The 17032-nt window shown below is 37.1% G+C and overlaps 1 protein-coding gene across 5 annotated transcripts in view; it reads left to right on the forward strand.

Annotated features, from left to right (window-relative positions):
• The window catches only part of MARK1 (microtubule affinity regulating kinase 1), a 159077-nt gene that overhangs the window by 58813 nt on the left and 83232 nt on the right, over positions 1-17032 (forward strand). For 4 of the 5 annotated variants that reach the window (XM_008268408.3, XM_051820590.2, XM_051820589.2 and 1 more), the window contains exons 2-3: positions 13125-13328; positions 14894-14947. In XM_008268408.3, the coding sequence (XP_008266630.1) occupies positions 13125-13328; positions 14894-14947 (258 nt within the window). Of the gene's footprint in view, positions 1-13124; positions 13329-14893; positions 14948-17032 lie in introns of those variants that run through there. The other variant, XM_051820592.2, reaches the window with a different exon arrangement.

Raw genomic sequence — 17032 nt, forward strand, 5'->3', positions numbered from 1 at the left:
GGCAACCGGGACAGAATCCGGCGCCCTGACCGGGACTAGAACCTGGTGTGTCAGCGCCACAAGGCAGAGGATTAGCCTAGTGAGCCGTGGCGCCAGCTGAAAGGATATTCTTGTTTCTGTTTTTATGGTTTATCACTCAGTCTTACTCCATGCATTTCAAAACGAAGTGACAAATTTTATTTTTCTTGTACAGAGATAACTTTGCCTTCTGATCGTATATCTGATTGGTTTTAGTGATAACTCCTTAAAATATGTTGTTGAATGATGTTGGCTAGAATGTTCCTTAGATTCCTATTAATAAATTGTACTAGTCACTGTTCTTCCATTTGTGTTATATAGGTTTTAAAATTAACTCCAGTTCTGGTTCCTAAAAAGAGATCAGATAAAAGTTTGCTTGTAATATGAAAGCTTGGGGGGCTGGTGCTATGGCATAGCAGGTAAAACTGCTGCCCACAGTGCCGGCATGCCATATGGGCGCTGGTTTGAGTCTTGGCTGCTCCACTTCTGATCCAGCTCTCTGCTATGGCCTGGGAAAGCAGCGGAACCCTGCACCTACATGGGAACCTGTAGGAAGCTACTGGCTCCTGGCTTTGGATCGGCACAGCCAGTCAAATTAGGAGTGAACCATTGCATGGAAGATCTCTCTCTCTCTCTCTTTCTCTGTACCTCTCCTCCTCTCTTTGTGTAACTCTGACTTTCAAATAAATAAATAAATCTTTTAAAAAAATCATTAGAAAGTTTGGAAAACTGCGCTTACTCATTAAGAACAGGCAGAATCACCATATTGTGCAGTTTGTCCCCTTGGGTTTATACAGTGCATACAGCATGGTGGTGGCTGGCAGGAAATTTTAATATGAATTTAGTAGTTTTTTCTTTTCCTGTTGTCAGACTTCATTGTTTTGTGTTTCTGAAATAGATGTTTGACTGCCTTGTCAAATCTATTGGCATCTCATTGAAATAAGCTCCAGTGTATAAAAGGAAATCTCTCTTTTATTCCATTTGAAATAAAATTATATTTTGTTGGAGATTTTTAGTCCTGTGGATTTTCGGAATTAAATAAAATGCTAGTCGGTTCTGAAAGGACTTTAAAGTATTTAATATGAATGATAACATATTTAGTGAGTTCATTCATATAGTCGTCACTATAGTGAATGATAAAGAAATTGAAAAAATACAGTACTTCACAATCTAAAAGGTCACAGTCTCCTAGGAGAAAGTTAGGGTTTTAAGTATTGTGTAAAATAATGTAGACCACAGATTCTCGATAAGCATTCTTTTTGAGCAATTTGAATGTTTCTGACAGTCATAAAGCTACTACTTCTGTTGACACCACCCACCAGTGTACTATTTAAAATGAAAATTCACCATGGAACACTGAAATGGGGGAAATGGAGAGTCATTATTATAGGATATCATAATGTAATAAATGAAGCAAACCAAGTAAGAGAAACATTTTGAATTACTTATAAAATAGACAGTCATCATTATCAATGATATTTTGAGCAGTGCTTTTGTACAAGATGTAGGTGTTCTTTAAATTTCCTGTTGATAAGCTAAAGTTGTCATTCTAAAGAGAACTAAAATAGTATCTGTGTGCAGAGCTTAAAGGATCTAGAGAAGGGTTTTTGAAAGAAAATCTATAACCTTTTGAAGGAAATCTATAACCTTCCTGAACATGATAGTGTTGTTTAGATCTCCTGTATCCTAACTGATTTTTTTTTCAAGTGCACTTGTTCTTTCAGCTGTTGTGAGAGTGATTACAATCTCCAGTCACAGTTGTAGATGAACGGCTTTTTATTTTTTCTGTGCTGTTGTTGCTTACTGAATCTCAGCTCTGAGGCAATATATATTTAGGATTGTTATGCATCCCTGGTGAATTGGTCATTGTATCATTATGAAGCTTTATCCTTTTGTTAAGTCTGTTTTACCTTTTTATTAAGACTTTGTCTAGCTCTCATACTTCCAGTTTGCATAGTATTTTTTCACATTTTCTTTCAGTCTGTCAGCACACAGTTGGATTTCTTACCAAAAAAATTCACTTGATAATTATTTATTTGAATTGAGTTTTTTTAGTTTATTTACATTAAATATGATTGTAAATACATTGGTTTTAAATTTCTTGAGTTTGTTTTTTTTTTTTTTTTTTTGGCCCATCTGTTTTTTGCTGTTGTTATTATTGGTATTTTTCCTGTCATTTTCCTTTCTTGCCTACTTTTGAGTTAATCGTACATTCCCATTTGCATAATTCTCTTGGCTCATGACATATTCTCATGCATTTTTTTCCAGTGGTTGCTCTAAAGATTACCTAATGTATCCATATTTTATTGCATTCTATATAGTTAATAGTATACCAGTTTACATCAAATGTAAAAATCTAATCATTTCTCCTGACCTGTGGGTTTGTTTAGATATACTTAGATCTGCTTGTGAGTTCTACATATGCTATCATGATGGTTTCCTGAAAACAATTGTACATCTTAATGATATGGAAATATAGAAATATGTCTACTGCTTTATCTTTACCCGTATATTTACTATTTCCAGAGCTCTTTTTTTCCTTTGTATAACCTCTATAGTTACTTTTCTTTTAATATCGTAGAGTAACAGTCGTAAGTTGTTGGAAGCTCAACTTCCAATTCAGCTTCATGCTAATATACACCCTTGGAGGCAGCAGGTGGTGATGGCTCACTGCCATCCATGTGAGAGATTCTGGATTGAGTCTTGTGCTCCTGGCTTCAGCCTGGCCCAGCCCTAGCTATTATGGGCATTTGGGGAGTGAAGCAGCAGATGGGAGATTTCTGTCTCTGTCTCTCTATCTTTGAAATTTTAGAGTAAATAAATTTGAAAATACAGTATGTTTACTGATTCGAACTTCTGGGTTATCTTGAGGTTTGTTTCTGTTGACTGCCATTTCTCTTGCAGAAGGTCGTGTTTGTGTGTTCCTTCATGTGTTTACTAAGTTTTATTAACTGAATATTATCACTGATACTCAATAGAGACTATGAATTTAATGAAAAAGTGTTTATTGCTAAAAGGTGTTAATTGCTTCAGCAAATAGTTATTTTGGCTTGACTCAAACTTCAAATTCAGCCATCCTGTGGTGGAGCAGTGTGAAATCACCATTTATTTCTTTAAACTTCTGACTGTCTCCTTCTGACATATTTCTTGAAGTTTCTCTTGCTCATATTTAATTTAGGACCCAGCAAAGCACCTATAGTTGATATAAAAATTACACTATTTTCTTCTCTTTCATTTCATGTTTGCCAAGAGTTTTGTTCTCACTTTGCAGGCATTTCCTTAGCCCCCAACTTCATCCTCAAACTCCGTTACCAGTAGAACTGTTGCTTTCTGCTTCAGTATAAGTCATGTGGAACTAGTTGGACCAAGGTGTTTTTTTGCCCCCCCCCCCCCCCGGTAGAAACCATTTCACTTCTTAGAAGGATCAGCTTCCCTCCAGATTTTGCTGCTTTTTTTATTTTTAAAAACTTTTATTTAATAAATATAAATTTCCAAAGTACAGCTTTTGGATTACAGTGGCTTTTTCCCCCCATAACTTCCCTCCCAGGAGCAACCATCCCATCTCCCGCTCCGTCTCCCATCCCATTCACATCAAGATTCATTTTCAATTATCTTTATATACAGAAGATCAATTTAGTATATACTAAGTAAAGATTTCAACAGTTTGCACCCACACAGAAACACAAAGTATAAAGTACTGTTTGAGTATTAGTTATACCGTTAATTCACATAGTAGAACACATTAAGGACAGAGATCCTACATGGGGAGTAAGTGCATAGTGACTCCTGTTGTTGATTTAACAGTTGACACTCTTGTTTATGGCATCAGTAATCACCCGAGGCACTTGTCATGAGTTGCCAAGGCTATGGAAGCCTTTTGAGTTCGCCAACTCCAATCTTATTTAGACAAAGTCATAGTCAAAGTGGAAGTTCTCTCTTCCCTTCAGAGAAAGGTACCTCCTCCTTTGATGGCCCGTTCTTTCCACTGGGATCTCACTCACAGAGATCTTTCATTTAGGTCATTTTATTTTTTGCCAGAGTGTCTTGGCTTTTCATGCCTGAAATGCTCTCATGGGCTTTTTGGCCAGATCCGAATGCCTTAAGGGCTGATTCTGAGGCCAGGGTGCTGTTTGGGACACCTGCCATTCTATGAGTCTGCTGTGTATCCCACTTCCCATGTTGGATCATTCTCTCCTTTTTAATTCTATCAGTTAGTATTAGCAGACCTTAGTCCTGTTTATGTGATCCCTTTGACTCTTAATCCTATCATTATCAATTATGAACTGAAACTGATCACTTGGACTAGTGAGATGGCATTGGTACATGCCACCTTGATAGGATTGAATTGGAGTCCCCTGGTATGTTTCTAACTCTACCGTTTGGGGCAAGTCCGATTGAGCAAATGCCGAACTGTACATCTCCTCCCTCTCTTATTCCCACTCTTATATTTAACAGGGATCACTTTTCAGTTAAATTTAAACACCTAAGAATAATTGTGTGTTAATTACAGAATTCAACCAATAGTATAAAGTAGAACAAAAAAATACTAAAAGGGATAAAGTACTAAGTTGTTCCTCGACAGTCAGGACAAGTCATTGTATCTCATAGTGTCCATTTCACTTCAACAGGTTTCCTTTTTGGTGCATGGCTAGTTGTCACTTATCAGGGAGAACATATGATATTTGTCCCTTTGGGACTGGCATATTTCACTCAGCATGACGTGTTCCAGATTCCTCCATTTTGTTGCAAATGACCGGATTTCCTTGTTTTTTGCTGCTATATTGTATTCTATAGAGTACATGTCCCATAATTTCTTTATCCAGTCTACTGTTGATGGGCATTTAGGTTGATTCCAGGTCTTAGCTATTGTGAATTGAGCTGCAGTGAACATTGAGGTGCAGACAGCTCTTTTATTTACCAATTTAATTTCCTTTGGGTAAATTCCAAGGAGTGGGATGGTTGGGTTGTATGGTAGGGTTATATTCCGGTTTCTGAGGAGTCTCCAAACTGACTTCCATAGTGGCTTAACCAGTTTGCATTCCCACCAACAGTGGGTTATTTTCCCTTTTCCCCCACATCCTCTCCAGCATCTAGATTTCTGAATGTGAGCCATTCTAACCGGGGTGAGGTGAAACCTCATTGTGGTTTTGATTTGCATTTCCATGTTGGCTAGTGATTCTGAACATTTTTTCATGTGTCTGTTGGCCATTTGAATTTCCTCTTTTGAAAAATGTCTATTGAGGTCCTTGGCCCATCTCTTAAGTGGGTTATTTGTTTTGTTGTGGAATTTCTTGATCTCTTTTTAGATTCTGGTTATTAATCCTGTATCAGTTGCATAGTTTGCAGATATTTTTCCCATTCTGTCAGTTGCCTCTTCACTTTCCTGATTGTTTCTTTTGCAGTACAGAAACTTCTCAATTTGATGTAATCCCAATTGTTGATTTTGGCTTTGACTGCCTGTGCCTCCGGGGTCTTTTCCAAGACAGATTTTGCTTCTTTTTGAGGTTCTTCAGAGCCTTCAAAGAAAATTGTTCTTAATATTTTGTCTGAAGGTTATATTTTTATCTACTGATAGGTTTAGTCAGACACAACCTGTTCATCTATTGTTGAAAGGTAGAACTCCCCCAGTCTTATAATGAAGAGACTTTAAGAACTGAATGGTTATTTCTAAATTGCCTTAGCTTGTATTGATGCTGGTGTAAGTTCATCAGAGACTAGTTGTGGTGTCTAAAAGTAGCATAGCCCAGGGTTGGGGAACAAGCAGTCCCACGGGCCATGTAAGGTGCATGAAACCATCCGTTCTGGCCCAGTCAAGGCAACAGTGGGACTTGAAATTCAATAAATCTGTGCAGGCTAATTTTTTTGTTGTTGTTTATTTTATTTTATTTTATTTTATTTTATTTTATTTTATTTTATTTTTTTTTTGACAGGCAGAGTGGACAGTGAGAGAGAGAGATAGAGAGAAAGGTCAGGCTAATTTTTAAGTTAATAATTTTTTATGACCTGTGAATGACATTATAAATATCCAGGTGGCCTTTGGCAGAAAAAGAAAAGGTTCCCCGCCCCTGGTGGAGCCCTGACAATCCTGCTTTCAAGTCTTATAAGTGATTTGACATCCCAGAAGTATCTGAATATTCAAATAGCCATCAAGCAGGTTAAGTGACAACATAACACATCACAATTTGCTTTTGGTATCAGTAATTTTTCATAAGTTGATAAGGTTTTCATCTTTATTGAAATGATATTTGGCATTAACCATGGTAGAGAATGAGGAACTATATCTAGTCACTATTGGAGAATTTGTTTTCTTTCTTTTTCATGTTGCTTTTGGGCAGCATCATCTTTCCAAGTGTGGCCAGAAGGCACTCACAAAGGAAAAAATAAAATCCATTTTGAGATTAATAGACTTCCTTCCATGCTATCATTGGTGGTGCTCAGCCCAATTCCTCTTCCCCTCATTCTGTGACATCACTTTATTTTATTTTTAACCTTATTATTACCAAGTATAATTGTTTTATTTTGGCTCTTTGCACATTCTTGTCTTCTTTCACTGGAATACAAGTCTCACTCTTCAGCTACCTGTAGACTTAAAAAAATGTTTCCTTTTCTCCTTGAATTAGCATAGATTGGTTTCTGTTGCTTGTAGATAAGGAACTTGATTGATAAAGAAATTGTTCCCATATAATAGTTGTAGGGAACAAACACACAGGGAAATAGGATTGTTTATCTTGTCTAGGAGTTGGGTTTTTTGCTTCCTTTATTTGTATGATTTTAATTAACAAACACTTACATAGTGCTTACCATAGTACATGGTAAGCACCTGTAATTGTTTTATCTCATCCTAAGAATAACCGGAGATCATTCCAAGGTATAGAGGTAGAGGTAGGTCTTATTATTGGCTCCATTTTACAGATAAGGAAACAGACACGTAAGGTTAAATAACTTGCCCAAGGATACACACTTAGTGGATAGAAGAACTTTATTTCATCATTGCCTTCATTAAAGGCAAGGAAAAAATTCTGTGATCATTCAAGAATTGAAGTGGGGTAATCGATGGGGCACAGTGTTCAAAAACAAATGAAGCTTCTGTGTGACTGTTTTGACTGTGCTGCAGTTAGTGCAAGCTGTAGGGTCATGTCGCCACTACTGCAGAAAGATTGAAGGAATTTAAAGTTGACTGGATTGAGTAGACAACCTGAAGAAAGAATGACAGGATCCAAATCTGTATTTTTAGATGAAGATGGAAACTAGAACTCATACTATAATTGAGTTAACATAATTTCTTATATCTAAAAGACTTAGGGTTGTGGTGTTTCTAAATTGAATTCATTGTTTAATCCAGCATGAGCTGAATTCATATTCTTGCCAGGTTTCCAATTTGAGAATTAAGCTATTAATAAGTAAGAAGTGAGATCAATTACTCCAAACTGTTCTTCAAAAAGTCCTTTCAAGGAAAGAGGGTGCTCCTGAATGGTGCTTTGACAATCCTGTGGAAAGATGTAACTTTTTTGAAATATTTGTTTTAGAATCAGCCCTTAAGGCATTCGGATCTGGCCAAAAAGCCCATGAGAGCATTTCAGGCATGAAAAGCCAAGACACTCTGGCAAAAAATAAAATGACCTAAATGAAAGATCTCTGTGAGTGAGATCCCAGTGGAAAGAACGGGCCATCAAAGGAGGAGGTACCTTTCTCTGAAGGGAAGAGAGAACTTCCACTTTGACTATGACTTTGTCTAAATAAGATTGGAGTTGGCGAACTCAAAAGGCTTCCATAGCCTTGGCAACTCATGACAAGTGCCTCGGGTGATTACTGATGCCATAAACAAGAGTGTCAACTGTTAAATCAACAACAGGAGTCACTATGCACTTACTCCCCATGTAGGATCTCTGTCCTTAATGTGTTCTACTATGTGAATTAACGGTATAACTAATACTCAAACAGTACTTTATACTTTGTGTTTCTGTGTGGGTGCAAACTGTTGAAATCTTTACTTAGTATATACTAAATTGATCTTCTGTATATAAAGATAATTGAAAATGAATCTTGATGTGAATGGGATGGGAGACGGAGCGGGAGATGGGATGGTTGCTCGTGGGAGGGAAGTTATGGGGGGAAAAAGCCACTGTAATCCAAAAGCTGTACTTTGGAAATTTATATTTATTAAATAAAAGTTTAAAAAAAAAAAACAAAAAAAAGAAATAGTTGTTTTGATGACCATCTTGTAATAACTAACTTATAGTTAATTATAAATATGCCCTTTATATTCTCACTTAAGACTCATACACATTTATTCTTTATAAATTGGATGATTCATGCAATGCTCATGTTTAATATTGCAAGCTAAGGAATCTTTTAAAAGAAAATAACCAGAAACAGTTTAATCCTCAACCCAAAATATGACATGTTGCACCAAGTATTGGCTGACTGCAGCCAGTGGTCCTAATATTCTCCAAAATTTTTGCTGGCTCCTTTTATACCATCCTTGGTGCTGAAAATACAACACAGTCAAAGATTCTGACCCAAATGGCTTACAATCCAGGGTTTCTCCTTAGAGAATTAATACAGTTCTCTTTCTTTTCTTTCTTTGTTGGAATGTGAACATGTCTGATAAGAATGTCCGATTGCTCATGTCTTGTCCCTTAGTTTACCCCTTATTTTATTTTTATTTGAAAGATAGAATGAAAGAGAGGGAAAGAGGGAGAGATGAAGGGAGAGAGAGAGAGGGAAACAGAAAGAGAGAAAGAAACAAACAGATATCATCCATCTGCTGGTTCACTCCCTAAATGCCTGGAATAGCAGGCAGGGCCAGATGAAGCCAGAAACCAGGAACTCCAATATTTTCTTCCTCATAGATAACAGGGACCCAAACACTTGAGACATCGCTTGCTGTCTGCCAGGATGTGCATTAGCAAGAAGCTGGATCAGAGACGGAGTAGACAGGCCTCAGTCAAATATTTGATATTAGATGCCGGTGTTCCAAGCAGTAGCTTAACTTCGTGTGCCAAAATAACTTGCCTCTTAATTTAACAATAGCAGGAGTGGGTGTTTGGCCTAGCAGTTAAGCTGCCAATTGGGATGCCTGTATCCCCATTCGGAGTGCCTGGCTTCGAGTCCTGGCTCCCTATTCCAACTTCCTGCTAATGTGCATCCTGGGAGGCAACAGGTAATGGCCTAAGTAGTTGGGACCCTGGCACCCACATGTGAAACCTGGATTGAGTTCCTGGCTCCTAGCTTTGTCCTGGCCCAGCTCTGGTTGTGGTGGACATTTGAGATGTGAACCGATGGATGGATATGCATGCACACATGCTTGCTCGCTCTCTCCTTCTGTGTCTCTCAAATAAATAAACAATAAAAATAAACAGTAATAGCTTGTGTATCACTGACATTGCTGTGTAACAAAATCATCCCAACACCAAGTGCATTTAATATTCCCCAGAGATCAGAGGGTTACCAGGAGTCAATTGGTTTAATCTGGGCTTAGCTAGGCATGGCTCTGTTTATGTATTTCTCTTCCTCTTTCTGGGATTAACCTGAGGAAGTCCTTCTGATGGTGACAGCAAAATTTTAAGAGAGTGCATTGAATCACAGAAAGGCTTCTTGAAGACTAGCTTGGGACATGCATGGCATCACTTCCAGCTTATTCTGTTGGCTAAGGAAAATTATATGACTAAACTTAAAGGATGGAGAACTATGCCCCACCTTCAGGGTGGGCACTAGAAAATTACATGACAAAGTTTGTGAAAATTAGGGCTAATGCACTCTTTCACAGATTGGTTTAGCATCAAGACAGCCTACCAGCTGTGTTGGGGGCGGGGGAGGGGGGGAGTTTCCTCACCCCTGTGAGAAGATGGTATGATAGTTCCAGTAACAGAAATATTTACTGGATATAATGGTAACAGTAAAGGAGAGGAGTAATCTCTGCTTTTGAAGAAAGGGAAAGCTTTGTTGAGGAAATAGTCATATTAAGTTTAGAAGGATGAACAAGTCAGCATTCCTAGCAGAACATGTGCTGGTAGTACTAGCAGTCTTTTAACTCTTAGATATTGAAAATAATTGAAATCTCCTGTATGTGCCTTGATAATGGAAGTCTCTAAAAGCCAGTGAATAACTTTTTATTTAGCTCTTTCATACATTATTTATGCGGTAGTTCTCAAACTTGTGTGTGTATTGCTTCTTGGCCTTTTGGTTAAGATCAAGTGCAAACTTGAATCAGCTGGACAACTTTGCTCAAACACAGTTTGCTGGATCCTATCCCCAAAATTTCTTATTCAGAAAGTCTAGAACAGAATCAGAGGGATTACTGATGCCATAAACAAGAGTGTCAATTTGTTAAGTCAACAACAGGAGTCACTGTGCACTTACTCCTCATGTAGGATCTTTGTCCTTAATGTGCTGTACATTGTGATTTAATGCTGTAACTAGTACTCAAACAGTATTTTTCACTTTGTGTTTCTATGTGGGTGCAAACTGTTGAAATCTTTATTTAATATATGCTAAACTGATCTTCTGTATATAAAGAGAATTGAAAATGAATCTTGATGTGAATGGAAGGGGGAGGGAGAGGGAAAGGGGAGGGTTGCGGGTGGGAGGGAAGTTATGGAGGGGGCAAGCCATTGTAATCCATAAGCTGTACTTTGGAAATTTATATTCATTAAATAAAAGTTAAAATAAATAAATAAATAAATAAAAATCACATGAAAAAAAAGAATCAGAGGGTTTGTAAATTTTTTTTAAGATTTATATATTTATGTATTTGAAAGTCAGAGTTGCACAGAGAGAGGAAGAGACGGAGAGAAAGATATATAGTCCATTTGCTGGTTCATGCCCTAAATGGCCACAACTGTCAGGGCTGGCCCAGGCGGAAGCCAGGATTTGGGAGTTTCTTCTGCATTTCTCATGTGGGTGTTAGGGGTCCAAGCATTTAGGCCATCCTCCACTGCTTTCCCAGGCACATTAGTAGGGAGTTGGATCGGAAGTGGAGCAGCTGAGTCTTGGCACCAGTGGCCATATGGGATGCTAGCGTCGCAAGCAGCAGCTTTACCCACTACACCACACACTGGCCCCAGGATTTGCATTTCTAACAAATTCCCAGATCCAGAGATAACACTTTGAGAGCTTTTGGCTTATTATATCTTTCCTGTGTGTTCTGGTGTTCTGCGACACTACTGTAGTAAGTATGTAAAGATAGAAAATGTCCCTGCTCTAAAATTGCTCATGGTAGGATGATAGAGACAAACAAGTAAATGTATGATGGAGTGAATGCTGTAAGACATGGAAATCTGGTTGCTATGAGAATACACCAAAGGAACATGTAACTCAGAATGCGACCAGAGACCACAGGTGTTTGTAAGACCCAGAGAAAACCCTTAATCCTGAGCTGAGTTTAACCAAAAATTTAAGAAAGTAACAACATAAAAAATATGAAAGCAATAATAGAAAAATGACTGTAAGTCATTCTTTGCATAAGATTGGAAAATGGATTCATCTTCAATGAATTTGATCAGAAATTTAAGACATTTTTGCTCAAGAATTTTATTTTCTTAAAAAGATTATTTAATTTATTTGAAAGGCAAAGTGACAGGGAGAGAGAGAGGGAGCAAAAGAGATCTTCCATCTGCTGGTTTACTCCCCAAATGGCTGCTGTGCCTGGCACTGGGCCAAACTGAAGCCGGGAGTTTGGAACTCCATCTGCATCTCTCATGCTGGTAGCAGGGGCCCAAGTACTTTGGACTGTCATCTGCTGTCTCCCTGGTACATTAGCATTAAGAGAATCAGAAGTGGAGTAGCTGGACTCAAACTGATGCTCTGATATGGGATGTGTTCCACATGGTGCCTTCTCCTACTGCGCTACGATACCCACCCCTTGCTATTTTTATTTTTAAGAAGTCAGAGAAAGATGTTAGGTTTATCTTGTGTAATTCTATTTTTTCACAATAACTGCTAGAAATTTTATCTATGTCAGAATGCAGACAAAGCTAGATAAGAGTGGAGGCCATCAGAGCTCATGAAACAGTTGGTTAGGGAGCTTGCTCTGGAGTTCAGGTAGTCGGCCCAGAGGTGAGCAGGATCAGCTACCCATTGCAGTTGTAGGCAAGTGTGCAACTTTCAGATGAAGTGACATCTTTGCCTCAAGAACAGCACTGAGAAAGTTGCTTGAATATTAGGCAATGGGCCTGGTCAGGCCTGTAGATAGGACTTATATGGGCATGGGAAGATGGGGGCAGGAATTGAATAAAAGGGTACTTGATGAGTTAGTTGATTTATTTGCCAAGTAAATAGAAAAGACAGCATGACAATTGATGAGGCTAGTTTAGAGGAACAACTAAACTCATGAAGTTATCTTCACCATATAGACATTCTGTACTTTTAATGAAGCAATCCTGCATTATGCTGTCATTTCAGCCCAAAGGGGTAAGTAACTACCCTTCCAGGCTGTGGGACATCTGCCAATCTATATCCATTTATATTTTTTAATCAAAAGTGTTTATGTAAAGCTGTGTAGAGCATTTCATTTTAAGTATGTTCTCCCAGTAGAGGGAGTAGAAGTCAAGAAGAAATTATAAAATAAATGATCAACCTTTAAAATTGAGTAGTGCCCCTGTCTCTCTTACTTTAACTCTGACTTTAAAATAACTAAATAAATCTGTAAAGAAAGAAAGGGAGAGGGAGCAGAGTTGTTGCATAACTGATAAATCCTCCCTCTGTGATACCTGCAACCTATATGTCACCTGCAGTGCCGGCCACTTCCTGTCCTGGATACTTCACTTCCCATCCAGCTTCCTGATAATGACCTGGGAAAAGCAGCAGAAGACGGCCTGAGTTTTTGGTACACTGCCACCTATGTGGGAGACCCAAATGAAGCTCCTGGCTTTGGCTTGGCCCAGTGCTAGCCATTGTGGCCATTTGGGGAGTGAACCAATGGATGGAATATCTCTCTCTCTCTCTAACTCTGATTTTCAAAATGAATAAATAAATCTTTAACATAAAATTGTGTAGTCCAGTGTGTTTTCATTGAAATTAAATTGTTAATGGAAATTATTCATAGTATTTTAAATTAGCCTTTTGAAATATAATTTAATAATGAAATCTTGTAACCTTTTTCTTAGCATACTTCTGTGGATGGATACACTGAACCACACATCCAGCCTACCAAATCAAGTAGCAGACAGAACATCCCTCGTTGTAGAAACTCCATTACGTCAGCAACAGATGAACAGCCTCACATTGGAAATTATCGTTTACAAAAAACAATAGGGAAGGGAAATTTTGCCAAAGTGAAATTGGCAAGACATGTTCTAACTGGTAGAGAGGTAAGTTTTTTTGCTGCCTTTTAATATTTTCCTAATAGACTACCTGAAATGTAATGTATTGGAGTGAAGTGGACATTTTGAGATTTGATGATTGTTTACAGCCCTTATCTCTTCCATTGAGTGTTTTTTTTTTCTTCATACTATTTGTTTATCTCTTTTACTTTGTGTAGGATTAACATCATTAAGTAAGCTGAAAATAGATCTTTGTGAAAAATAAGAGTGGGAATGTGACAGGGAGGAAGAAAAAGGGTTGGACTGAGGGCGGGAGGGAGGGTAGGGGAAGTATCACTATGTTCCTAAATCCATATAAATGAAATAAAATTTTAAAAAATAAAAAGCTTTCCGAAACCTCTTCAGAGTCTTCTATGAAAGATTTCCTATAGCTGATGTCAGGGAATAAATGACACTTGCAATATGGTAAATATACATGATTGGGTATGTGTGAATGAAATGTTAGTAGACAGAGCTGTGTCATTGTGTGAAAGCTGACCTTTTAACATTTAGAAATGAATCTCCCCTCTATATTAATATCTATTATAACCCAGCTATGCTATAGATGAGCTGTTTTCAGGCTTCTCTTTCATTTTTGGTTTCTGGGAATATTTCTGATTGCCATTGCTACCCAACCCCAGGAACAAGGCTAGGATAAGTTGGTTTTTATTAATTTATTAATAATGAAAATATTAATTATTAATTAGTAATGTTTAAAGTATGCTAGATGTAAATAAGTAGAAAGCCACACACTAATTAATTTTTGTCTGTTTTAGAGACTACAATGAGCAAATAGTGCTATTATACAAGTTGTTTTCTCAGGTTTTAAGAGAATTGGTTGTTTAAAATCCCATGTATTTTAAATTATCTGTATTTAAAGTAAAAACTTGTAGATATGTGCATTGTACATATGTGTCTGTATGTTGAGGTTAAAGACTTTAAAGAGTTAAGCTTTTAACATTTTGTATTATGTAGTGTTCATTGGATCTCCTTAGGATATTATTTTAAAACTCAACCATAAGATTGGTTAAATAATTTTTCTGTTTGCTCTATACTCAATATTATTGCCATTTCCCATTTAATTTACTCATTTCTTATCCTAGGAGCTGTTCTGACACAGGCTGCACTAGGCAGAGCCTTGGAAGATACACAAATACATTTTATCAGTTTGCTATAAGGAAGCTTGGTATCTAATCTCTCTACCCATAGAATAATTTTATTCACAAAATGCTTTATTTACCGCAGATTTATAAGACACTCCCTCCTATAATTACTGTTTACCAAGATCATGAATAAAAGATTAAGATATAGAAGGAATTTTATTTTAAAATGAGAAACTTGTAAGAAATAGCAGATTTAATTTCATTGGCTCAGGATTAGATAGATTAAAGACAGATCAGTGGAATATATTCTAAGGTCACCAGATTATCAAAGCTTTACCATCCAATTATGTGAACACCTGAGTAGAGCTAAACTATATCTAGTTAAGGAGGAAAAATTATGTTTTTTTACTAAGTTTTTATATATTAAAAATATATTCTGAAATATGTATGTTTAATGATTCTCTCTTTTAGGTTGCTGTGAAAATAATAGACAAAACTCAGCTAAATCCTACCAGTCTACAAAAGGTATTTAATTAATTTAATAATAAGTAATTAGAATGGTTGTTTATTTTTAATATGTGACGTTATATAAAGTTAATTATCCTAAATTTCCTATTAGGTACAATATTACACTTAATCATTATAAAAATGAAAGACTTCATATGAAGCATAATTCTGATGATATATAAAGTAATTGAAAAATATCTATAGCTTGAATGCTTATACCATATGAAAGGAGTTTCTCTTTGAATCAGCTATAATAAAACTGTATCAAATATTTTGAAGTATCCAAGGTTCTTCTTAATTTAATGTCTAGTCATGATAAATATTGTCATAAGTCTGTTCCTTTTCTTGTTTTACTTGCTCTTCTACAAGAACTTGTTCTTTGAATAATTCACAATAAGAAGTGTTTCTTCAAAGGGTTAAATATCAAACAGCATAAGAAAGAAGTGAAAGCAGCTAGGATGGGGATTGCATTGGTCAACCAAAGCTGTTTTGTGTTATTTTATTACTTCAGTGAAAAAACTTCTTCAGACACATAACATATTTTGAAGGTGTACTGCCTTGGGCAATTGGCCTAGCAATTAAGATCTTATTAGGATGCCTGCATTCCATATTGGAGTACCTGGATTGGGGTCCACTCAACCCCAGATTCCGTATTCCTCTTAGTGAACACATCCTTTGATGCAACACGTTAAGGACTCAAGTAGTTGTATCCTGCCTCCCATCCGGGAGACTTCGTTTGCATTCCTGGCTCCCAGCTTCAGCCTGACTCAGCCCTGACCATTGCAGGTATTTGGGGGGCGATTGGTAGCTCACTTTGTAGAGACTGACCAATCTCTCTCTCATTTCTCTCTCTCTCTGCCAGTCAAATAAAAAAAAAAAAAGATAATATATTTTAAACACAAATTAAAAACTCTTATGAGGGGAAAGAGTTGGCAGCATTTTAGCCTAGCAGTGAAGACACCTGCCTCCCAAATCTGAGGTCTAAGTTTGATACCTTCCTAGATTTAATTCCTGACTCCAGAATCCTGACAGTGCAGAACCTGGGAGATAGCAGTAATGGCTCAAGTAATGGAGTCAATGCCACCCATGTCAGAAACCTGGTAAGTTCCCAGCTCCTAGTCACAGCCTGGCTCAGCCCTGGCTGTTTCTTGCATTTAGAGAGTGAACCAGTGGATGGATTCTCCCTGTCTCTGTCTGTCTCCCTATTTGTATCTGTCTCTGTATCTCTACCTCCAAATAAATTTTTGAAAAGTAGTTAATTTTAAAAAGTATATCAAAATACTCTTTATGCTATCTATGTCCTTTGTATATAGTAGGGTGTATGCTTTGTAATTTTTATTATAATGTAGCAAGTTCATAGTCACATATGTAAATGTGACATAAATAACTCCATAAACTGTACTTTGGAAATTATATTTACTAAATAAAAGTTTTAAAAAAATAAATAAAGGCTAAAAAAAAAGAAAAAAAATTACTTTGGATTTCTAAAACAGGATTTTTTTAAAAAGATCTGGTATTATTTTAAAGGTACAGTTACTGAAAGAGGGGGAAAGAGAGAGAATCTTCTAACCTCTGGTTCACTCCTGACATGGTCACATTGGCTAGGATTGAGCCAGGCTGAAGTCAGGAGCCTGGAATTCCATCTGGTTTTCCATGTGGGTACAGAGGTACAAGGATTTGGGCCTTCTACTGTTTTTCCAGGCACATTGACAGAGAGCTGGATTGGAAGTGGAGCAGCTGGGACTCGAACCAGCACCCATGTAAGATGCTGACATTGCAGGAAGCAGGTTAATTCACTGTGCCACAATGCCAGCCCCCAAAGAATATTATAAGAAATTTTTAATTTTTAATAGGGTATATTTAACTAGACTTGCTGTGATTGTAACATTAGATTAAACTTTTGGGTTTGTGATATGAAAACTTTCTTCCCAGTTGGATCAATGCCAGATAAATTAAATCCCCTTTAAATATGACAACCAATGTAACTTTTCATAACACTGAAATTTCTACTCAGAACATGAAAGGTTGCTGTAGTTTTTATATGAATGTATATGCACATACTATAGGTCTCTTTAGGGAGAAAGCCTTTTTTAACACCAGTCT

This window comes from Oryctolagus cuniculus, chromosome 13, assembly GCF_964237555.1.
Source record: "Oryctolagus cuniculus chromosome 13, mOryCun1.1, whole genome shotgun sequence".
NCBI classification, from domain to species: domain Eukaryota; kingdom Metazoa; phylum Chordata; class Mammalia; order Lagomorpha; family Leporidae; genus Oryctolagus; species Oryctolagus cuniculus.